The 25,741-nt window shown below is 44.8% G+C and overlaps 2 protein-coding genes across 2 annotated transcripts in view; one reads left to right on the top strand and one right to left on the bottom strand.

Annotated features, from left to right (window-relative positions):
* The window catches only part of LGMN (legumain), a 30,070-nt gene extending 20,914 nt beyond the window's left edge, over window positions 1-9,156 (bottom strand). Inside the window, exon 1 of the mRNA XM_072116536.1 lies at window positions 8,999-9,156. The gene's annotated coding sequence lies outside the window, so the exon portion shown is untranslated. The remainder of the gene's footprint in view (window positions 1-8,998) is intronic.
* Window positions 9,157-11,853: 2,697 nt separating this feature from the next.
* Window positions 11,854-25,388, top strand: GOLGA5 (golgin A5). Its single transcript, XM_072116533.1, has 13 exons — window positions 11,854-12,134; window positions 14,055-14,612; window positions 14,774-14,992; window positions 16,058-16,277; window positions 16,378-16,501; window positions 16,602-16,805; window positions 16,963-17,133; window positions 19,829-19,957; window positions 20,118-20,216; window positions 20,612-20,837; window positions 22,047-22,155; window positions 24,176-24,239; window positions 24,769-25,388. Exons 2-13 carry the CDS (start codon window positions 14,096-14,098, stop codon window positions 24,847-24,849), a joined length of 2,163 nt encoding a protein of 720 aa, XP_071972634.1. The 5' UTR covers window positions 11,854-12,134; window positions 14,055-14,095; the 3' UTR covers window positions 24,850-25,388.
* The last annotated feature ends 353 nt before the right edge of the window (window positions 25,389-25,741 follow it).

Raw genomic sequence — 25,741 nt, 5'->3', positions numbered from 1 at the left:
TTGCTGACTTTGCAGTCATTAAGACATTTCCCATAAGAGATATCAGAGCTCTAAATGAACCTTTTTGGGTTTGAGAGGCTTCCTGAAAATTTAACAGTCTGGTTGTGTACCCTTTCCAGGACGTATAATGTGGGCTAGGTATGTGTTAAACTAAGCTTCCAGGACTCCTTTTCAACCAGCTTTCCCATAAACACAACTGTTTTACAACTTGATCTGTTATTTCAGAGCTTAATGCTCAGTAATGAGCCACCAAGAATCAGTGTGACCAGCAGCTTCTCATATGGGAAGTCACAAGGACAACATTCTGGCTGATCAGCACATTGTATCTGTTACATAACGGTGCCTAGAAGGTGGTTACACACAAGTCTAAGGAGATGTCCTCCCCTTCATTTCCATGTGATTTGATGACTACTACACAGTTCTAACAATTATTGTCTATATCAACAAGTTTATCACAAGCTCAGCTGAGGGTAGGCACCACAAAATATCTATATGTAAACTTGTATCCATGTCACATATAGTTCCTGTAGTTCCCCTACAGGCACAGCAGAAAGAGGAGGTTTTTTGCTAGCGGATTCGCTGTACTTTGCACCAATTCTCCTGTCTGAGCTCCATTACTCCCAGCATTAAACGGACTATAAACTTCATGGGTTGAAAGAGTGCAAAAACACTTAACTGGGATACGGGAATAAGCTTCAAAGCAGATGTGTGTCTTTCCAGTTTTGAGCTTCTGCTATATGGCTTATGCCCTTTAGTTAGGGTCAACTCAGACGTACGGGTAGTAAAACCGTAAATCTCATCCTGAATACAAACTCAGATATATAGGAAACGGCTTCCTTATAACTCTAACCAGTTTTTATGTAACTTGCACACATTTGTTCCCGATATATTTTACATGTGCAATTGTCTTGTATGAAATTCCTTTAAAAGGAAATCTACCATCAAATCCATCATGATAAACCAGGGCCACAGCATGTGAAACTACAGCAAGGTGGGGATCTGGTAACACCCCCAGGAGTCCTTCTGGTTTATTAGCTTAATTTTAATGGTTGATTTTAGAAGAAAGGAGGACATGGGTAACAAATATAAGAAAATTGCCACAGTCACGGTGCCTGGATCTATGAGGAAGCGTCTCTGGTTTATCATGATGGATTTTGATCTTAGATTTCCTTTCAAAGCCCAATTATGGCTGCTTACCAAAAAGTCTATGAATAAACCACAACTTTCCTATCACTTGGCCAAATTTAATGAACATATACGTACTTTGAGACTTTGCTGAGAGCTGATAACCAACAACCACACCCTGCACTTGTGTCCTTGCTGGAAATGACTAATAATCATCTCATTCCAGGAATTCTTATAAACCGGCAGAGAAGAGAATTGCATCACAGCTTGAACTATCATGTGACGCCGCAGGTGGGTTAAAACCAGGTTGACAAAGTATTGCCCCATAATAACATCATCAGCTGTTCAATCCTCTTCATTCCTTAGCATGAATTCTCATACCTGTGAAATGAAGGGGATGTGAGCCCTGCTGGAACACTGCAGCTTATGGGGTTTCAATAATATGAGTCCGCGTTCACACGTTGCATTTACACGAAATGTGGACAGCAATGTAATTATGCAAATCTCCTCCTTTCTGCTGTTGTGATGCGTTTGAAAAAGCATGTGTTACGCTACGTGTGAGCGCACCCTCAAAAAATAACAGCAAAATCTGTTTATCGGTGATAGAGAGATAGGTAGGGGCTTGGAGGGCGGCTGTAAATTATTTTATAACATCCAGTCATGAGTTTGCCCTCTGGTCCGAAGATTCAAACCCAAGATGGAAACGGAAGAAAGATCACAGGAGAGGAAAGACTTGTCTATTCAGCAGGCCCTGGACTAGAACTGCAGGAGAGGCGCTAAGGGTGAAGACACACGTGAAGTTTTTAATTGCGCAAATTCAGAAAAACGGACAATAAACGCATGCGTTTTCAAAAAAAACCTAAAAACGGCCTAAAAACGCCATGTGTGTCTTCACCCTAACCCCCAAGACTGGAGGCAAGATACGCAAGATAAGGGGGAGTCCAGCCCTCATTTACACATAGTAACGGATGTAGAAAACTTTCCAATCACAATGCAGCTTTTAGTTTTTATATTGCTTTTGAAAAATTAAAGCTGTGCACTGATTGGTTGGTATGGACAATAAAGACAGCTAACAGTCTCCAGTTTAGACCGCATTCACACGACCATAGAGGGACGCATGTACTGCTTCAAGCTTGCGGCCTTACATTTGTCCCCCTTAGACCGGCAATGGCTGCACGCAGCAATACAGTGCTGCGCATGCGGGGCACCGTAACGCTCCGTACATGGGGAGACATGTCCTATATTTCACAGTGTTATGGGCCATATGTAATGCATTCAATGGAGAGGGGAGGGCTGCATCTCGTTTATTCTGTCAATTTTCAACATTTATTTTATGTGTTTTCTCAGTCAGTAAAGTAAAAAATAAAGACCAAAGAGTGCACCAAAAGCAACCAAACACTTACCATTTTCTTATGCCTGGCTCCTGGCACAAACCAGGCACATTTAATATTGATTTGCACCCAAAAGAAAAGGATGCTTGTACCCTACTTGACTCTTTACCAAGTGTCTAAGACACAGAAACTTGACAAAACCATTTTCTTCTAGTGCAAAATAAACCAGATAATGAGCGTGTCTAACACCTAGCAGCAGGGCAAATCTTCTTCCCCACATACAGGACTGTGATGAATTTGGAGTATCAAGTGACTGCAGGATCTTATAGATAACTGCAGTCCCCCTTGGCATAGGAAAATATGAGTTGCTCAAAAATTTGCGACTTATGTGCAACTTTTTAAAAGAAGTCGCAAAAAACTCATTGGCCAGAGATACTACCCTCCAAGGCCTCATTCACATGAACATTTTCTCAACAAGGCCGGGAAGAGAAGTGCTGCTCTCCTCTCCCCTCCCCTCTCCCCTCCCTAGGGAGCTGAGTAACTGCACCACAAGTCAGGCCAGAAAGAGGAGCTGCTCTATACTATGCTATGTGGCCGCCCCCCGGCTTGGTTATGTTGTGCTGAGACGTTTTGTGCTCACCGCACCTTGAGTGGGTGTAACAGACCTCTATGGGGGCCATGATCTGGTTGTCATTTGTGCAGCCAGTTCACAGCAGCCAATACATTTGTGTGAATGGAGCCTAACATAAATCAGAGTAGCCTAAAAAAGAAAAGAAACAGGTGCAAATTTCCTGACTAAAGGAGATGATCCCTAAGAGTTTTGTACATAAAATCTAGTTATTGGACACTAAAAAATCCTGCCACCTTCTAATAGGCCATGTGTAACAATTCATCACCATCTTCAAGATCTCATCTATTTTTAACCATGTTTTCATTTGCTCAAAGCAAGAAGAGATCTTAAAAACGTTGAGGATTTTAAACTTTTTCTTATAACTGGGCGATGAGCATTGAACTACCCTGACCCCCACTGAGCCTCGGTAGTTGCAGAACTGGCAACAGAACTTAGGCTACCTGTGCATTCATGGACCACAAAAATGTACTAATGAAAGAAGAAAAGGTCCACAGCCATGTGTATGAGCCCACAGAGATGCATGGGCATGAGTGCCAGCTGATTAAACAACATATGATGTGATGGCAGATAATGCTGTGGGTACACCTCGCCCCTGTAACTGATCAGAGGTCCACTGTAAGGGGAACACAGGGTGAACCCATGTCCTCACCTTCCTGATCCCGTGACATTCAGCGACACTCATTCAGCAGAATGAGCTCTTCACATCTCCGAACATAATTCAATTATACACAAACATGGCACTGTAACAGGTTCTGCAGGTAAATTCCGAGCACAAAGGACAACAAGGAACTGTTCTGACACAAGTTCAAGATATGCAAATTACACAGAAAAAACTGCAACAATAGGATCCCCTGGCGCATATCCCAAAGTGGAACCATACAGGGACATATCCTCCATAATGTTGGGGACAATACGGTGATCAGTTCATTAAAGGGCAGGGGCCATACAGAGGGAGATCCCCTAAAACACACGCCTGACCCTTACAGTGAAGTAAAATGCTGGGAGTTGCAGGGACTGCTCCCTAAACTGATGGGGACAATACAGGGACTTGTGACCTAGACTGATGGGGACAATACAGGGACTGCCCCCCTAAACAGATGGGGACAATACAAGTACTGTTCTCCTAAACTAATGGGGACAATACAGGAACTGCTCCCCTAGACTGAGGGGGACAATACAGGGACTGCTCCCCTAGACTGAGGGGGACAATACAGGGACTGCTCCCCTAGACTGAGGGGGACAATACAGGGACTGCTCCCCTAGACTGAGGGGGACAATACAGGGACTGCTCCCCTAGACTGAGGGGGACAATACAGGGACTGCTCCCCTAGACTGAGGGGGACAATACAGGGACTGCTCCCCTAGACTGAGGGGGACAATACAGGGACTGCTCCCCTAGACTGAGGGGGACAATACAGGGACTGCTCCCCTAGACTGATGGGGACAATACAGGGACTGCTCTCCTAAACTAATGGGGACAATACAGGGACTGCTCCTCTAGACAGATGGGGACAATGCAGGGACTGCTCCCCTAGACTGATGGGGACAATACAGGGACTGCTCTCCTAAACTGATGGGAAAATTACAGGGACTTGTCACCTAGACTGATGGGGACAATACAGGGACTGCCCCCCTAAACAGATGGGGACAATACAAGTACTGTTCTCCTAAACTAATGGGGACAATACAGGAACTGCTCACCTAGACTGATGGGGACAATAAAGGGACTGCTCCCCTAGACTGAGGGGGACAATACAGGGACTGCTCCCCTAGACTGAGGGGGACAATACAGGGACTGCTCCCCTAGACTGAGGGGGACAATACAGGGACTGCTCCCCTAGACTGAGGGGGACAATACAGGGACTGCTCCCCTAGACTGAGGGGGACAATACAGGGACTGCTCCCCTAGACTGAGGGGGACAATACAGGGACTGCTCCCCTAGACTGAGGGGGACAATACAGGGACTGCTCCTCTAGACTGAGGGGGACAATACAGGGACTGCTCCCCTAGACTGATGGGGACAATACAGGGACTGCTCTCCTAAACTAATGGGGACAATACAGGGACTGCTCCTCTAGACTGATGGGGACAATGCAGGGACTGCTCTCCTAAACTGATGGGGACAATACAGGGACTGCTCCCCTAAACTGATGGGGACAATACAGGGACTGCTCCCCTAAACTGATGGGGACAATACAGGGACTGCTCCCCTAGACTGATGGGGACAATACAGGGACTGCTCCCCTAGACTGATGGGGACAATACAGGGACTGCTCTCCTAAACTAATGGGGACAATACAGGGACTGCTCCTCTAGACTGATGGGGACAATGCAGGGACTGCTCCCCTAGACTGATGGGGACAATACAGGGACTGCTCTCCTAAACTGATGGGGAAAATACAGGGACTTGTCACCTAGACTGATGGGGACAATACAGGGACTGCCCCCCTAAACAGATGGGGACAATACAAGTACTGTTCTCCTAAACTAATGGGGACAATACAGGAACTGCTCACCTAGACTGATGGGGACAATAAAGGGACTGCTCCCCTAGACTGAGGGGGACAATACAGGGACTGCTCCCCTAGACTGAGGGGGACAATACAGGGACTGCTCCCCTAGACTGAGGGGGACAATACAGGGACTGCTCCCCTAGACTGAGGGGGACAATACAGGGACTGCTCCCCTAGACTGAGGGGGACAATACAGGGACTGCTCCCCTAGACTGAGGGGGACAATACAGGGACTGCTCCCCTAGACTGAGGGGGACAATACAGGGACTGCTCCCCTAGACTGAGGGGGACAATACAGGGACTGCTCCCCTAGACTGAGGGGGACAATACAGGGACTGCTCCTCTAGACTGAGGGGGACAATACAGGGACTGCTCCCCTAGACTGAGGGGGACAATACAGGGACTGCTCCCCTAGACTGAGGGGGACAATACAGGGACTGCTCCCCTAGACTGAGGGGGACAATACAGGGACTGCTCCCCTAGACTGAGGGGGACAATACAGGGACTGCTCCCCTAGACTGAGGGGGACAATACAGGGACTGCTCCCCTAGACTGATGGGGACAATACAGGGACTGCTCTCCTAAACTAATGGGGACAATACAGGGACTGCTCCTCTAGACTGATGGGGACAATGCAGGGACTGCTCTCCTAAACTAATGGGGACAATACAGGGACTGCTCTCCTAAACTGATGGGGACAATACAGGGACTGCTCCCCTAAACTGATGGGGACAATACAGGGACTGCTCCCCTAAACTGATGGGGACAATACAGGGACTGCTCCCCTAGACTGATGGGGACAATACAGGGACTGCTCCCCTAGACTGATGGGGACAATACAGGGACTGCTCCCCTAGACTGATGGGGACAATACAGGGACTGCTCCCCTAGACTGATGGGGACAATACAGGGACTGCTCTCCTAAACTAATGGGGACAATACAGGGACTGCTCCTCTAGACTGATGGGGACAATGCAGGGAGTGCTCCCCTAGACTGATGGGGACAATACAGGGACTGCTCTCCTAAACTGATGGGGAAAATACAGGGACTTGTCACCTAGACTGATGGGGACAATACAGGGACTGCCCCCCTAAACAGATGGGGACAATACAAGTACTGTTCTCCTAAACTAATGGGGACAATACAGGAACTGCTCCCCTAGACTGATGGGGACAATAAAGGGACTGCTCCCCTAGACTGAGGGGGACAATACAGGGACTGCTCCCCTAGACTGAGGGGGACAATACAGGGACTGCTCCCCTAGACTGAGGGGGACAATACAGGGACTGCTCCCCTAGACTGAGGGGGACAATACAGGGACTGCTCCCCTAGACTGAGGGGGACAATACAGGGACTGCTCCCCTAGACTGAGGGGGACAATACAGGGACTGCTCCCCTAGACTGAGGGGGACAATACAGGGACTGCTCCCCTAGACTGAGGGGGACAATACAGGGACTGCTCCCCTAGACTGAGGGGGACAATACAGGGACTGCTCCTCTAGACTGAGGGGGACAATACAGGGACTGCTCCCCTAGACTGAGGGGGACAATACAGGGACTGCTCCCCTAGACTGAGGGGGACAATACAGGGACTGCTCCCCTAGACTGAGGGGGACAATACAGGGACTGCTCCCCTAGACTGATGGGGACAATACAGGGACTGCTCTCCTAAACTAATGGGGACAATACAGGGACTGCTCTCCTAAACTGATGGGGACAATACAGGGACTGCTCCTCTAGACTGATGGGGACAACACAGGGACTGCTCCCCTAGACTGAGGGAAACAATAGAGGGACTGCTCCGCTAGACTGATGGGGACAATACAGGGATTGCTCCCCTAAACCGATGGGGACAATACAGGGACTGCTCCCCTAGACTGATGGGGACAATACAGGAACTGCTCCTCTAGACTGATGGGGACAATACAGGGACTGCTCCTCTAGACTGATGGGGACAACACAGGGACTGCTCCCCTAGACTGAGGGAAACAATAGAGGGACTGCTCCCCTAGACTGATGGGGACAATACAGGGACTGCTCCCCTAGACTGATGGGGACAATACAGGGACTGCTCCTCTAGACTGATGGGGACAATACAGGGACTGCTCCCCTAAACCGATGGGGACAATACAGGGACTGCTCTCCTAGACTGATGGGGACAATACAGGGACTTCTCCCCTAGACTGATGGGGACAATACAGGGACTGCTCCCCTAGACTGATGGGGACAATACAGGGACTGCTCCCCTAGACTGATGGGGACAATACAGGGACTGCTCCCCTAGACTGATGGGGACAATACAGGGACTGCTCCCCTAGACTGATGGGGACAATACAGGGACTGCTCCCCTAGACTGAGGGGGACAATACAGGGACTGCTCCCCTAGACTGATGGGGACAATACAGGGACTGCTCCCCTAGACTGATGGGGACAATACAGGGACTGCTCTCCTAAACTAATGGGGACAATACATGGACTGCTCCTCTAGACTGATGGGGACAATACAGGGACTGCTCTTCTAAACTGATGGGGACAATACAGGGACTGCTCCCCTAAACTGATGGGGACAATACAGGGACTGCTCCCCTAAACTGATGGGGACAATACAGGGACTGCTCCCCTAAACTGATGGGGACAATACAGGGACTGCTCCCCTAAACTGATGGGGACAATACAGGGACTGCTCCCCTAAACTGATGGGGACAATACAGGGACTGCTCCCCTAAACTGATGGGGACAATACAGGGACTGCTCCCCTAAACTGATGGGGACAATACAGGGACTGCTCCCCTAAACTGATGGGGACAATACAGGGACTGCTCCCCTAAACTGATGGGGACAATACAGGGACTGCTCCCCTAGACTGATGGGGACAATACAGGGACTGCTCCTCTAGACTGATGGGGACAATACTGGGACTGCTCCCCTAGACTGATGGGGACAATACAGGGACTGCTCCCCTAGACTGATGGGGACAATACAGGGACTGCTCCTCTAGACTGATGGGGACAATGCAGGGACTGCTCTCCTAAACTAATGGGGACAATACAGGGACTGCTCTCCTAAACTGATGGGGACAATACAGGGACTGCTCCTCTAGACTGATGGGGACAACACAGGGACTGCTCCCCTAGACTGAGGGAAACAATAGAGGGACTGCTCCCCTAGACTGATGGGGACAATACAGGGACTGCTCCTCTAGACTGATGGGGACAATACAGGGACTTCTCACCTAGACTGATGGGGACAATACAGGAACTGCTCCTCTAAGCAGACGTCCAGAAATAAAGGACTGCTGCTGTAAACTAATAGTGACCGCTCCTGACAGAGATTAACATCGTCTTACTGACAGATAAGATGCCTGCGGCCGTTATCTCCCCGGACATCGGCCATTACCTGCTCCCGGCGGTCTGCGGTCAGTTTGGGTGACGTCCGGCTACACAGCACTGCAGACACTGCGCTATCAGGACATCAGCCCCGCACTCTATACACACAACAAGAAGGGGCGGCCACACAGTGACTGGCAGCTCGGGAGACCAATCAGCATGAAGGAATAGCGAGAGCAGCCGGCCTGCAGGAGCAGCCAATCACAGTCCTACCCATCCCAAATATTCCCGCCCACGAGTCATGTGCTCTGGGATGCTCATGACCCTGACTCATCGATTTCTCTGGAATTCTGGGGCTGGTGGGGAATTTCAAATTCCTGGAGCTCCCAGTAGAGGTAGGATCAGAAATGCGCCGCCCCATGGACACATTCTGAAGAGAAATCATTGGGAACTTTATACTGGCAAATTTAAAAACTATCCCAATTTTTAAAAAAAATGAAGTCTGATATGAATACTTGTGCATTTAATAAACCGTCAATCACCTGTACACACTCCTTCAGTTTTATTTAAAAAGAGAAAAAACAAAATCAAATTTTCTGGAAAAAGCTTATTTTTATGGATCATTCAGGAATTTTGTCACCATTAAGGACAACTTTCATTAAAATCAAGTAGGATAAACCAGAGGCACTTATTCATAAATCCAGCACGGTGTCTTATATTTGTTATCTATGGCCTGCTTCTTTCGAAAATCACCTTTTAAAATTATGCTTATGAGCCAGACTTGCTCTGGGGGAGTTACCAGAGCCCATCTGTGCTGTAGCTTCACAGGCTGTTAGCACTTACATCTCCCTCTACCTGATGTAATGTCACACAGTAGGAGGGGGAGGGGGATTTCTCATGCACAGTGTTACAGCCTGTGAAGCTATAGCAGGTAGTAATCCTCTGTCAGTATAGATTGGAATAATAATTATAATAATCCTTTATTTATATAGCATTGATTACACAGCGTTGCACAGAGTTTGCCAAATCGGTCCCTGTCCCCATGGGGCTCACTATCTAATAAACCTACCAGTATGAAACGACCACATTTCACAGAAAAAGAGGTTTTGAAAAAAAAAAAACACAAACGTGCTTCAGGTGCTCTGCAGAGAATCTCTGGGCTCTACCGCGATGGAATTTATCCATTCCCTCGGCCTACAGAGCGTTCAAAGAGCCGGTGACGTCGCTGTCTCTTTCTGCAAAATTCATGCAATGTGCAGTCATAACAATTCCTACAGGGCTCCCTAAGTATCCAATATACAGTGCTTCATAGTAGCCAATATAGACATCGCGCACAGTAGCCATCATAGTATCAGTGCCCCACAATAATCAATCACAGGACACCCACAGTAGTCACTAGTCACAATGCCCCACAGGAGTCACTAGTCACAATGCCCCACAGGAGTCACTAGTCACAATGCCCCACAGTCACCAATGGTCAAAGATCTCCACAGTTATAAATAGTCACAATGTCTAGTGTAGCCAATAGTCACAGCGAGGTTTCACAGACTTTATAGCGATACGGACATGGAGAACACCGCGGCAGGTGACGCGCCGTTTCTTTCATCGTTTGCCTGATTGTATTGTCTGGACTCAGAGCAGAGCACCAACAGTGTATACCACGTGGTCTGTGTGAGAATCGTCTTCCGCACAGGAGAACCAGATTGAGGTAGTGCAAAGGTAACAGTGCCCTCATTAGCCAATAGTCATAATGGCCTAGTAGCCAGAAGTCACATTGCTTCCATTAGCCAACAGTCACATTAGTCAGTAGTCACAGTACCCCCCAGTAACCAATAAACACTGTGCCCAATAGTAACCAATAGTCACAGGGTCCCCAATAAGTCATTTCAATTGTGTCCTGGCAGAGATGGCCAATTATATCTTTGCTTCTTTCTGTACCACCTCACACACTGCCCAGGCCATAGTTTCCAGCCTGTGGTCTGAGTAATATGTGTTCTTGTGCAGGTGGATACAATAACATCAGCAATTGCACTGTGTAGCCCTCAACTGATCCACAGCCCTAACACATGGGCAGGTTATACAGTCACTGAATCTTCATTATGTATTTGATTAAGATTTTTTTGTGTATCATTTTCACTGTGGTATTTGGTGCTTCTAGGGTAGCATATTTTAAGTGTTGCCCCTTGAAGTTGAACAATATGACAATGTGGACCTCAGCAGACACAATACAGGCGGTCCCCTACTTAAGAACACCCGACTTACATACGACCCCTAGTTACAAACGGACCACTGGAAATTGATAATTTATTGTACCTTAGTCCCAGGCTACAATAAACAGCTGTAACAGTTATCACAGGTGTCTACTATGAAGCTTTAGTGTTAATCCTGATTCTAATGACAACCCAACATTTTTAAAATCTAATTGTCACAGAGACCAAAAAAGTTCTGACTGGGATTACAATGATAAAATATACAGTTCCGACTTACATACAAATTCAACTTAAGAACAAACCTACAGACCCTATCTTGTATGTAACCCGGGGACTGCCTGTAATGTTTTGCATTCCTTCTATGGGTGCATTCACACATTCAGTTTTTCAGATGCAGCTTTTGATGCTAAAAGCAGCTGTGGATCATAATGGGTGAGAGCATATCATTGATAGAAGCTGCTCCTCCTCTGTTTTCACTTCACTCATTATTTGAACATAAGAAACTGCATCTGAAAAACGGAACGTGTGAACGCTGCCCATGGTCGATTATCTTTTCTTTCTACCTCCTACGAACACATATATTCAATAGAGATGGCTGGCATGTGCAACCCTTATAGAAACACGTAGGGAGCAGGGGCGACCACCTCTGTCACCTAGTCTGCCCTTTTATATTCACTTATTGTTTAGGTTCCTGACAGAAAGACTGGGAACTTATTCCCAGCATCTAATGGATGAGGGACATCGGCAGCAGGTAGAAGCGTCATTCCCTAAAGCTCCGAAGCCCCTCGCCTCTAGGAAACATCTCCAGCATTAATCTCTATGGTAAACCCCGTCTCTATGGTCGTTTTACGTGTACAGACAAGCAGCGCCGCTCTAGCTCCAGTCAGGCAGTTCTGTGGACGCCTTGTTTGGGGACCTGACGTGTATCGGCAGTTCCGGGTCCACGTCTCCGGTGGGGGATGGAGCTGCGGACGGAGCAGAGGCGGTGAGGAGCCGGTAAGTGTCCGCCGTTCACCTCTGGTGGCTCCCTGTACATGTACTTACCTCAGACATGTACCTACTGCATACGTGTGCAGCCACCAGCACAGGGTTACGCTGCCCAGCATATTTACTAAGGCACTTAGGATTTGTATGTGATTGAATTCTGCTAGGAAGGTTTTCAGCAGGAACATACACTGTATATCAAGTGGTGTGATGTCTATGGCAGGTGTGGAAGATGGAGGCCATGAGGTCCTATGACTGGTCTGTGTGTACATCTGCTTTTCTGATTCCACTAATATAGTGTATGGATCAGAAAAAAATGCTTGATAGATGTGGCTTCATCAGAGGATCTCCATCTCACATGCTTCTTCAATGGTGTAATGGTCAGCCTGACCACTTACTCTCCATTACAGTCTATAAGAGTGCAGAAAATAGCTAAGCTTGGCCAGCTGTTGGGTAAATTTGATTTATCCAGTGGATATGTCAAAAATACCTGATGTAGAAATACCCTTTTAATGGAAGAGAACTGTCAACCTAACATAAAATACTGTCAATTCCCATAGATATGAATAGAGAGCTGTGTATATTCATAAATATATGCCAAAAAAATAGATTCATGTAAAGCAGTTTTGCCCAATACAGACATTTCTTTCTTGTCCTGGCAATCACAGATTGCAGAAGAGTTGAATGGAGGCTCCAGACAGTTTTGCTTTTGTCCATTTCATTAGGCTGGAGGAATGCATTAAATGAAAAACGCTTGTATATAGACTTATTTCCTGTGCACAGAATGGGGGATACTCTGAGGCTACCTGCACATTACATGTGCAGCTATCTAGGATGCAAAAAAAAGGGTCTAGGGACCCTTGTTTGTATAGTGTGAGTCTTCCACGGGTAAGATCTGTTCATGCACAGATGACCATAATAATACTACTACTAATAATAATTCTTTATTTATAAAGCGCTTACATATTATGCAGAGCTGCACAACGCATGCCATATTGGTCCCTGTTCCAGTGGGGCTCACAATCTAATCAACCTACCAGTATGTAATGGAGTGTGGGAGGAAACCGGAGGACCCGGAGCAAACCCATACAAACTCTTTGCAGATGTTGACCTGGGTGGGAATTTAACCCAGGACCCCAGCGCTGCAAGGCAGAGGTGCTACTCACTCAGCCACTGTGCTGCCCGTTAAAATGGCTTCCAGGGACGCAAAGACTAGCAGGAATAGGATCTTATGTGTTGTCTCATGCATGGGGGCTGTAAAATTCACAGCCATGCTCATGAGCCTATAGAAGCAAATGAGGATGTGTGCAAACTGTAGACCCTTTTTCAGGGTCCCCTACAAATGGAGTGCAGGTGTGCATTCTTGACTTCCATGCACATTTGCAGTTTATTTTAAGTGATAGTAAGGATGTACATTTAGTTTTAATTCCTTGGAAAGTAATGCTAAACCAATAGTAAGTAGAGATCTTGGATCATGAGAAATTGTGTGGAAATGAAACACAATGGGGCACATTTACTAAGAACCTTGCACCAGTTTTCTGTTGGACTTTGCACGTTCTTTTAGTGCAAACTGCTTGCACAGGTATTTAAGAGTCACACGCGACCCTTTTGTGGCGCAGCTGCACGAGACAAATTTAGTCATTGAAATGGGCGTTCTGATGCACAGTTTGACCGTGCGCCCGGACATGCAAAGTCCTGCACAAATCTATCACACAACCTATGTTAAAGGTGTGCCAAAAAAAGTGGTGCACTATGTCGGATCAGCGCAGGGGGAACCAGATTCATGAAGAACTAGCACCAGAAATCATGAATCTGCCCCCCCTGCACTATACACAGGCACGTAACAATTTCTATATTTCCATATATCATAAGGTTACTGTGCGGCACCAACTTCCAGCATTTCTTAAAAGTCTCTTTCTTTTCATTAATCAGATTGTCATTCAGAAAAGTCAGAAAAATAAGACTCTTCCGCTATGTCTTGGTTTGCTGACCTGGCTGGAAAAGCAGAGGATCTACTAAACTTAGTGGATCAAGGAGCTGCAACTGCATTAAGCAAGAGCAAAGATGAAATTCCCACAGTGGAGAGCCCCACAGACTATTATCAGGAAAAGCCACAAGAGTCAAGAAGTCAGAGTTACGGAAAGGCCAGTTTCATCTCCTCTGCAGCTGATAACATAAAGCATCAGAAGGCGACTCTCTTGGCTGGCACAGCAAATGTTAAATCCACTATACGAACCAGCACAGACATATCTCACAGTACTTCTTCCAATGTGGCGACCCACCGGACGGCCAGCCAGTTTGTGAGACGCAAGAAATCAGAGCCAGATGATGAACAGTTATTTGATTTCCTTAATAGCTCAGACAAAGTGCACAATGGTGTCCTGGAGTCTAAAAGAGAGAATAACAAGGAAACGGTATCCACAAGTCAGTCTGGAAGAAGCAACCAACAAAGTGTCAAGCCACCTGAAACCACCCCGCCTACAATCCAAGGTAATAAGATGGGCAAAGGGGCATACATTATGGGCACTAGTATATTCTGCTTCCATCATAATCTATTAGTTCCATATAATTTGGTAGATTCTTTATCTTGCCTTTTTTGAAAAAACTGCGAAGAATTTACTTGTTTTTACTACTTGTGTGTTGCTGCCTAGGTGATCTCAACAACCAACCTGCAGAAATTGCTCTAGAGGACACAGAACAGGACACAATAGGGTCAGAACCAACTCCAAGTCTTGGCCAGACTAATGGAGATCAAAGGTCTCAAGAACTGTCTAATCTTCGCTTAGAAAACCAGCTGCTAAGAAGTGAAGTCCAGTCTCTCAACCAGGAGATGGCTGGATTAATCCAGCGCTCCAAGGAGATGCAAGACGGTAATGTTGGGTTTGGTTGTTGATAGTCAATGGGTGCCTAAACGTTTGGCAATGGAGAATACTATAACAGGTTCTCTTTTTAGCTGACAATGTACTTTAGATGGCTGTGGGCTATATGCCTGTCTTTCTACCTACCCCTTGTCCCCATACACTTGCAATTTTGGCTTGTGTATGTATTATGACTGTGTATAGGGGAATAATCTCCTGCTTGACACCTCTGGTGGTATGATATCCCAAGGCATTGACATGTTAAAATTCAATAGTTGAAATTGCTGAGCTCAGCAGATCCTGTTCTTAAAGGAAACCTACCATTAGGAATCTACCTATTAAAGTAGATACAATGGTATGTTCCTCCTTCTGTCCTTAGCCCAAACCTATTTTTTCCTAATCTGTTCAAAACTTTATTTTATAAATATGCTAATTATCGCAGAAGCTACTTATTTTGGGTGGGTTAATTTAAATGGCAGGGTCCCTTTAATATATATTATTTTGTATTTCTAACCTGCCCGGCAGGTTTTATTTCACAATTACCTGTAAATCTTTTATTTATACCTCTCAACCCTCACCAACCCCTAGGCCCGGGATGAATATTTACCTAATGGAAGGGGCGGGGGGGGGACGGATAGGACAACTTTGGCATCTTCTCTCCAATATGAACAAAGGATTGGATATGTTGAAATTCTGATTCTTCTATTTAAAACATATGCAATCATGGCACATTTAAAGAGGGCTTTGTGTTCTGGGCTATTGCTGACATTAACACAGGATATGTCTCGGATAGTGTATGTATATATATACATATACACACACACAGGTTCCACCTCTGGGGATAGGGGTTTCCTGTTCCCTTTCTTACATACAGACTAAATGGCAAGTGTGCTGCACACATTGTTTAGCCTGGTTAAATTATGATAAAAAAATTGTAATAAACTTGAGTGACAAAAACAGTACTTACTGTATCTATGATTTGTGTAAAAAAAGAATCTTGTCCTGAATGCAAAATTTCAAAAGGCAGCTTGATACTGCAACAAAGGAGCCAGAACTAATAATACTGTCATGTTGCAGAACTGAATGATTCCCGGGTACGAATAGAGAAATGGAATGGGGATAATTCTAAAAGTGATCGGACCGTCAGAGAGCTCCGTGCACAGGTAGATGACCTGACAGAGGTTGTAGCTGCAAAAGACTCACAACTTGCAGTGCTAAAGGTTCGGCTGCAGGAGGCTGACCAGTTACTGAGCAGTCGAACAGAGGTTCTAGAAAAGCTACAGAATGAGAAATCAAGGTATGATATAGGGCATAGAATCCAATGCCACAGGAATATTTTCCTTACATTATAAATTATTAGTTCCTAATATATGCTCATGGTCATTTGTAATTTCAAGGATTCTGCAGGACCACAATGAAGGTAGCAGCCTACACAGCCAGGCACTACAGACTGTTCAGGAGCGGCTTCGGGAAGCCGAGTCTACTTTGAAAAGGGAGCAAGATGGTTTCAAACAAATGCAGGTATATTATACAATAAAATACAATATGTAGTCATTTTGTGCAGGAAGGAAATTCTGTGCAGTCCTTCATTATGCACAATATTTCATATATATTCCTTTAGAGTGAATTCACAACTCGCCTCAGCAAGGTGGAAGCTGAGCGTCAGAACCTGGCTGAGTCTATCATTGCAGCAGAAAAAAAGTACATGGAAGAAAAGAGGAGGGGTGATGATCTTCAGCAGCAATTGAAGGTTGCAAAAGCTTCAGCAGAGACTGTGAAACAAGAAATGTTGGATTACAAACAAAAGGCAACACGCATCTTACAGGTACAGGCTAAGCCGCAGTCACAACCACTTTTATGGATTAGGTTTACATTTTGGAAGTTTGATTTCCCAATTTTAGTTGTTTGGGTTTAATGCAGGTTAGGTGTCTATAAATATTCATGCCATTGTATCACTTACATTTTTCTAAACTTGTTCACAGTCTAAAGAAAAACTTATTAATAGTCTGAAAGAGGGCTCTGGCATTGAAGGATTAGACAGTCATGCAACCAACACCATGGAACTGGAAGAAATGAGGCATGAACGAGACCTGCAAAGAGAAGAAATCCAAAAACTTCTGGCACAGATACAGCAACTGAAGATAGAACTACAGGTGAGGCTGACTGCATATTTTATCCTCTAGCCCAGTGATGGCGAACCTTTTAGAGATTGAGCGCCCAAACTACAACCAAAAGACACATATTTTTCACAAAGTGCCAATATGCCAATTTAAAATGGCTTATTGCTCCCTGCTCTGTTACAGGTTTCAAACGTATTGGCGTCCTGAGGACACCAATACAGTAGAAAGAAGGAGATATTTGGATTATCATTGCAGCTTCCGTTTAAGGTCCACTTAACAGCATGAATCAAAGGCCCGGAGAAGGGTCCCCAATGATAATCCGGCTCTGTCCACACCGCTCCTCTTGCTCCTCCTCTATGGCAGTGGTGGCCATAGGTTCTCCACCACTGCTCTAGCCTACCATTTAGTGGAGAGGAGTCGTGACATTTATGGTGCTGCAGCTAGCTGTATACATGTGCATGTATGGATGGAAACAATAATACAATCTCATGTGGACAAATAGAGACCTGGTGAAATTATGCATATTATGAGAAGAGGAAGGGGGGTATTTAAATGTGGCTCTTCATACAACAGGGTCCTTGTCTTTTGTGCTCATTGCTATTGAGCCCCATTGGCGATATCAGAGTCCACACCCATACCACTGGCTTATACCAAGCCAACAATACACTGTTGTTCCTAACTATTGACATATTACTTTTCTAATACTGTGGGCACTATGGGCACCTTTTGGCAGCAAATTTGACCTTTTGGCTACGCATGTAGTGGTTATGTCAGAGGGCGTGAAGACAGTAATGGCTGCACAGACCCCTCCATCTATCAGAAAGACACAAGGCATTATAGGAAGTCCCGAGTCCTGGGAGGCAAATGACCCCACAGCTCCTGGTGGTGAACGATGAACTTTAATAGGTGAAGCATAATATGTATGACCCTATTAGGGTCTTATACTTACCCTGTCATAAAACTTTATAAGGGTTTTCTATTGTTTCACACAGGATTACAATAGAAGATATTACCTTTATAGATGACAATAAATAATGCAGCAGTTTATAAATTCCCCTTAGCATGCCTAGAAAACTGCTTGTAAAAGTTAACTCCAGTTTATTGTTTCCCATGATTTTAATTCTGCTGTAAAAATTATATATATACTCGAGTATAAGCCGACTGAGTAAATGCCGAGACACCTAATTTTACCACCAAAAACTGGGAAAAACTATTGACTCGAGTATAAGCCGAGGGTGGGAAATGCATTGGTCACAGACCCACCCCCAGTATATAGCCAGCCAGCCTCCTGTAGTGTATATAGTCAGCCAGCTCCCAGTAGTATACAGCCTGCCAGCCCCTAGTATCATACAGCCACCAGCCCGCTGTAGTATACAGCTAGCCAGCCCCTAGCAGCATACAGCCAGCCTGCCCCCATGTAGCGTACAGCCAGCCTGCCCCCATGTAGCGTACAGCCAGCCTGCCCCCATGTAGCGTACAGCCAGCCTGCCCCCATGTAGCGTACAGCCAGCCTGCCCCCATGTAGCGTACAGACAGCCTGCCCCCATGTAGCGTACAGACAGCCTGCCCCCATGTAGCGTACAGACAGCCTGCCCCCATGTAGCGTACAGACAGCCCTCACAGCACTTTAAAAAAAAAATAAACTTATATACTCACCCTCCGATGTCCGCACGGCTCACTGATGTCCCCGATGTCAGCACGTCCCGTCTTCTTTCTTCTCCGCTGCTCCTCTTCTTGCTTCTCTCATGGACGCGGCCATGTTTTCTTCTAGCAGGGGCATCTATGACGGGGCCGCTGCTGACGTCAAAGTATGCGCGACCAGGAAGAAAACATGGCCGCGTCCATGAGAGAAGCAAGAAGAAAGAAGAGGAGCCGCGGAGAAGAAAGAAGACGGGACGCGCTGACATCGGGGAGCCGCGCCGACATCGGAGGGTGAGTATATACGTTTTTTTTTTTTTGTTTTTTTTTATAAAGTGGGTACATTTTTTGTAATAGACTTGTGTAGAAGCTGAGGGGACGTTTTACAGCACATTTTTTGTGATGAAAAACTCGGCTTATACACGAGTATATACGGTAATAAATACTGTGACTATAGCTCTGGCAAGAAAAAAAAATCTACAATAGGAAAATAAATACAGTTTAGAAAAAATGTTTTGTTATCCAGTTTTAGTGATGCATACCTGTAATAATGACCCAGAAAGGTTGTAGTGTAAATTGGTTATATATAAGGCATATTTCTGTAGTACATTCCCTCTTTGTTTTAAAAGTATATTGAGATATGTGACCCTAATCCTGGCAAGGTCATGGTGGTACTCATGGCCTGTAAGTTAAGAGCTCGGCATTGGCTAGGCAGTGAAAATACATTGGCTACTGAAGTTAGAACCAGAGGATTTACATGATCAGAGGTGCCCATGTCTATCGTTTTGTGTTGATTCAGAATTAATTAGAATCTATTACTGGTATGACTGAGACCGTGGGATTGGTTTGTGTTGTGTAGTTAAATTACTGAGGATCTTCTATTGTGTTATGGCTGGGACACTTTGTATTTTGTACTGACTGTTTCAGCCAGGATGTTGTTTATCTGTGATTTAAGACTAAACAAGACTATTTTGGGTGGGGGAAGGGTCCATGGTACTATTTCGATGAGTGTTCTTTTCATAAAAAATACTCAGTTTATTAAAGAAAACTGGATGAGAGGAAAACATAACATTCATGTAATTGTTTGCAGGATCTGGAGGCTCAGCAGGTGAGTGAAGCAGAGTCTGCTCGGGAACAGCTTCAGGACCTTCAGGAGCAAATTGCAGACCACAGAAGAGCTAAACAAGAACTAGAGGCAGAACTAGAGCGTCAGAAACAGGTAAACATCCAGTGATTCCAGCACCCTTGAAACCAGATGGTCTGCATTTATTGTCTTGCGAAATCTAGATCGTACAGCTATATTGTGCCAAATACAAACCTGCCAAACTTCTCATTTGTAAATCATTGATGGACAAGAATTGGCTTATTTTTGTTTACAGGAATTGCAATATACTCAGGAAGATCTGTACAGGACAAAGAACACCTTGCAAGGAAGAATCAGAGATCGGGAGGATGAAATCCAGAAACTCAGGAATCAGGTTTTGCATTTTGTTACTTAAAAATCAGTTCTTGTCTTAGACTTGAGAGATGGACGACTAATAAAGTGCCAGATCTATTGGAACTTGCAGACATGTGAAGGTTCCTGATTTCTTTCGTAGTTCTGCATTTGTTAAGAACGAGGAGTGGTAATAACATCTTATATGTGTGTTATAGATGCCAACAACTCTCAATACCTGTAGAATATTTATTTTTATTACTGCAAATGTTATAATATTTATCCCCCATACCTCGCCAACCAATGGCACTCCTCTTGCCTTTTGGGCCCCGGTACAGCTGCACAGGTTTTGAGGTTGTCCATCTGATATTTAAATTATACATATGCATCTCCTTATAGAGTTTCTCAATCATATAATTTATAAAACCTTATACACAGCTCACCAACAAAACACTGAGCAGTAGCAGCCAGAGCGAACTGGAGAACCGACTGCACCAGCTTACAGAAACGCTGATCCAAAAACAGACTATGCTGGAAAGTCTGAGTACAGAGAAGAACTCATTGGTCTATCAGCTGGAGAGACTGGAGCATCAGCTAAAGAACCTACAGGGGAACAGTAGTAGCGGCTCTACCATAAACATGGCTGCTGTGGACAGCACTGAAGGTGTGTAGACTTAGTTTCTGTTGAGTCTATTAATCTTTTTTTTATTATTATTTAACTCTTTTAGTTACCTTTACTGCCCTTATAATTATCCCTGAATGTTCATCAAGTGATTCGGCACTCCTGTTACTCACTTTAGTGCTGTATGCAAACACTCTATGGATCTTTGTTTACATAAGTGAGCACTGATGAAGGGGGGGCAGCAGCAGGAGATTGTGACTCATCCTGCTCCCTCTGTCTCATTGTCAAACACAAGGAACGGGGAGGCGGACTATGAGAGAAAGATACACAGTGGGAGACGCCATAAGGATGTGCTGAAGGATTGAAAAAACACACAGCTGTGTATATAAAACGTGTGGGTGTTTACATTGGCCCACTTTTATCAAAAGCAGCTCAAACTGCATAATGTACAGTTTGCCTGTGAAGTGTGCAGGGTACCCCACATTCATTAATTGTTGCCCATGTTCTTCATGAATCTGGCGCCCCTGTACTTCCCCAACAGAGTACACCATCTTTGTGCATCTTTAACATAGAGCGTGTGACACAATTCTGGCGGACACTGCATCAATTTTGTCTGCCTTTCTGTGCAGAATTTTGTGTTGCATGGGGTATAGTGTTGCGGACACCTTATAAATACATGTGGAAGCAGTTTGCACTGAAAAGAAAGTGCAAAGTCAGACAAAAAAACTGATGCAAGGGGGTTAATAAATGTGGGCCACTGTGTTTCGAAACACAATACAACAGCTGACGAGAAGAGATGTGCCTAATTTGTGCCATCTTTCTCTCAGTTGTTTAAGAGAGTGATAGAGATAATGGATACAAGTAAAATGTACCACTAGTGAAGAGGTTATGCCACTTGTAGCTATAATTAGAATATTTAGTGGGAAGATTTATTTCCTAAACTTCATAGCCTGACAATTTGCTATATCCTTTGAGTAATCTGTGGTGCGTCAAATGCATATCATTGACTAATGAAATTACTTATCTCAAATCCTGACTCCCCTAACAGATAAATGAAGCCTAGCGGCAAGGCATCCAATTCACAAACAATAAGAGTGCGAGTGGTAAACCTTGCCATATACCATTTCCTTATCTTGATAAGTGGCAAGATAGTATGTGACACTGAAGCGGTGGAGTAAAGACTAAAAAAGACATCAGGGACCATGTAGAGGCTAATGATTTTGATTTGGCTTAATCTTTTTTTCCTTTTAGTGGGAACTCGCATGAGAAATGTTCCAGTTCTGTTTAATGATGCAGACACAAATGTTTCAGGAATGTACGGGAAGGTCCGGAAAGCTGCTAGCACCATTGACAAGTTCAGGTACATGTCACATTTTCATTCTTCTTTTTGTCCTGTGTAATAATTATTGTATGTGCTGGACTATGAGCCAACCTGAGTATAAGCCTCGGACCCTAATTTTCCACCAAAAACGGGGAAAACCTATCGACTTGAGTATAGGCCGAGGGTGGTTAATGCATTGGTCACAGCCTCCCAGTATACAGCCATCCAGCCCCCTGTACTACGCGGGCGGCCTGCCCCCCTTGTACTACGCGGGCGGCCTGCCCCCCTTGTACTACGCGGGCGGCCTGCCCCCCTTGTACTACGCGGGCGGCCTGCCCCCCTTGTACTACGCGGGCGGCCTGCCCCCCTTGTACTACGCGGGCGGCCTGCCCCCCTTGTACTACGCGGGCGGCCTGCCCCCCTTGTACTACGCGGGCGGCCTGCCCCCCTTGTACTACGCGGGCGGCCTGCCCCCCTTGTACTACGCGGGCGGCCTGCCCCCCTTGTACTACGCGGGCGGCCTGCCCCCCTTGTACTACGCGGGCGGCCTGCCCCCCTTGTACTACGCGGGCGGCCTGCCCCCCTTGTACTACGCGGGCGGCCTGCCCCCCTTGTACTACGCGGGCGGCCTGCCCCCCTTGTACTACGCGGGCGGCCTGCCCCCCTTGTACTACGCGGGCGGCCCACAGTTTCCCCACCACTTAAAAAAAATAAACTTACATACTCGCCTTCGGGTGGTCCCGATGTTTGTCGCGGCTCCCCGATGCTCGGCCGTGCTCCTTTTCTGTTTTTTCCATGATGCTCCGGTCCCCATTTCTGTCTTCTCTCTGCTGTAACAGTCGGCAGAGCCACGGCCATGCACTATGATGCGGCTGCTGATTACGTCATGGTGTGCGCCGGCTGGCAGATCGCATGGAAACGTCTCTGACTGCTTTTACAGCAGATAAAAGACAGAAGAGCTGTGGGGACCAGAGCATCGCGGAGAAGATAGAACAGGAGCTGCGCCAACATTGGGGAGCCGCATCGGAAGGTGAGTATGTATGTTTATTTTTTTTTTTATTGACGTGTGTGTGGTGTGTGGTGTGTGTGTCAAGGTGAGGTTTTTCAGCACATTTTTTGTGCTGAATAACTCTGCTTATATATGAGTATATTCGGTATGTCTGTGTATTTTTTTACAAGTCATACATTTGAAGTCCCCATTATTTTTAGTATTTCTATCAACAGTAAATTCACATTCAATATTAATTTTAGAATTATTCAGCTGGATTTACAATGTACCCAAACTTTTTGGGCGCCGTGGTCGAACCTGACCACATCACCTAACATGCCTTCAGCTGGGCGCCGCCATCTTTTAAATGGAAGTCGGCGCCCTCCGTGGTGTCATCCCATAGCTGTCATTAGTAATTCTATATTACAGTCTGCCTGAGACCGACTGTAATATAAACAGTAAATTTACTATATACTGCAATACAGTTGTATTGCAGTTTATTGTATAAGTGATCCTGCCCCCCCTAGGATTAAAGTACCCAAGTGAGGCTGAAATAATAATAATAATAAATCATACAAATGTTAGGTATCACTGCGTCCCAAAATATCCAGTCTATTACAATATAAAAACAATTATTCCTTGCAATGAACCCCATAATGGCAAATAGCCGTTTTTTAATAAAGGTTTTTAGATGTTTTTTAAAGGTATTTTAACATACCAAATTTATATAGTTTAGTTATCTCTGTGATCGTACTGATCCATAGAATAGCCATAAAAATAAAGCCCATCGGAATATGGCTCAGCTGTTTGGGTTTTTTTTTTCCAATTTCACCACTTTTTGAATTTTTTTTTTCTAGCTTCCCAGTATATGACACAGAATATTCAATGGTACCAATAGAAAGTACAACTTGTCTTGCGTATAACAAGCCCACATATAGCTTGGTAAACAAAAAAAATAAAAAAGTTAAGGCTTGTGAAAGGAGAAAAACAGAAACTCAAAAACAGTCTTGAGGAGGTTAAATAAATAAAATCTAACCCTTTTAAATAAGTAACTTTTTTTCTTCTTCTTAGCATCCGACTTGGTGTATTTCTTCGACGCTATCCTATTGCTCGGGTATTTATTATTATTTATATGGTAAGTATACAGTAGATTATTTTTATTAATTACATTTTGTACAGCATCAAAACTCCTTATTGTGTCACATATTTTTGTTTAATTAAAACTGCTCTGCTCTAGAAACAGTATTTAGTGATGCACCTTACTGTCCTCGTGGACAGAGGCAACAATGGTCTGAAGATGACTCCTTGAGGTCCATGTAGAGTTCCCTGGTGTAGATAACATGTGAGCATTGCAGGATTCAGTACTTTAGTCTTTTATTAATATAAAATGTAATCTAGGAAGCCGGAAAGGACCTCTGCGAGGTGTATTGCTCATTGTTCTCTTTTGGCTGCTACATCCAGCCCGTCATCATTGCTTGCAACTGATGAATCTCTTACCTAGATGACATCTAAAGTATTTCTAGATAATATGTGTATTTTGGAACTCGGCAGTATCCATAGTATTTTTATATCACGGATGTGGAATTCTTTTTAGATAATGCTAAAATATATTCTGTACATCATTATCAGTGTTCATTAACATTTTTAAATTGCTTAACTTGCAGGCACTGCTTCATCTTTGGGTAATGGTTGTTCTTCTTACATATACCCCAGAAATGCACCATGACCACCCCCCGGGGAAATAGGATCTGAAATGAGAAGCCTATGTAAAAGAGACACAGATGTCTATTTTCTGTATAATTTAGGTAGCATTACTGGTTATTATCCAGCAGCTCACACAGCCAATGCCACTGGTACAATCTATGGCAGGTGGACATTTTGGGCTTTTTGTTTTTTCTTTATCAAAAACTACGCAGAATTTTATTACTTTTTAAGAAATCCCAGCTGTCAGCCAGTAACCTCTTAACTACACAAGCCCCTATGCTGCTATCAGTCCATATAAGAACAGCACTAAAGGGAATGACAAATGATTCATAGCAGCTGCCTGGATTGTAGCGCCAAATACTGTATTCAATTTTTTTTAAGCAGGAACATTTAATGTAAATGGAGAGTAAATTTATAACGTTCCTGTCCTTTGCTCTGTCTCCTTTGCACCTGTATCATTTTAACTGTAAATAATTATTTTTTTCAATCTGTATAAACCTAACTGTGGGCTGTCAAATGACTAGTGCAATATTTTAGTAAGTACAATGAAATATTAATAAAATACAAATTATGTTTTTTTTTTTTTTTGCTGATTTGATTTTCTTGTCTTTCAATGAGTTACATATAGATATTGACCACTAGGGGGTGCTAAATGCATGATCTGCAATCTAAATGGTCAAAATATTTATCATATTCTGCAGCAGTTTACAAATCATGGGGTACATATTCAAGCAAAATGAGACGTTATAATGAAATAAAATTTTCATCAGTTAAAATGATAGGAATAAGACATCGGCAGGGACTATATGTGCTCTCATACTAGCCAGTAGTCACAGTCCACTCTCAGAGTGGCAACCAGTAGCCAATAGTGTCCCCAATCCAGTTTTTAGTCAGTGTCAACCAGAAGGCCAATAGTGTAAGTGCCCCAATGTC

This window comes from Engystomops pustulosus, chromosome 7, assembly GCF_040894005.1.
Source record: "Engystomops pustulosus chromosome 7, aEngPut4.maternal, whole genome shotgun sequence".
Classification (NCBI taxonomy): domain Eukaryota; kingdom Metazoa; phylum Chordata; class Amphibia; order Anura; family Leptodactylidae; genus Engystomops; species Engystomops pustulosus.
The sequence above is the reverse complement of the archived record's forward strand: the minus strand, read 5'-3'. Positions and strand labels throughout refer to the sequence as shown.

Coding starts and splice junctions, on each gene's coding strand:
- GOLGA5 (XM_072116533.1), top strand. CDS start 14,096: ATGTCTTGGTTTGCTGACCTGGCTGGAAAAGCAGAGGATCTACTAAAC. Junction 16,502..16,601: donor ATGGTTTCAAACAAATGCAG/GTATATTATACA, acceptor ATATTCCTTTAG/AGTGAATTCACAACTCGCCT. Junction 24,240..24,768: donor TATTTATTATTATTTATATG/GTAAGTATACAG, acceptor CTTAACTTGCAG/GCACTGCTTCATCTTTGGGT.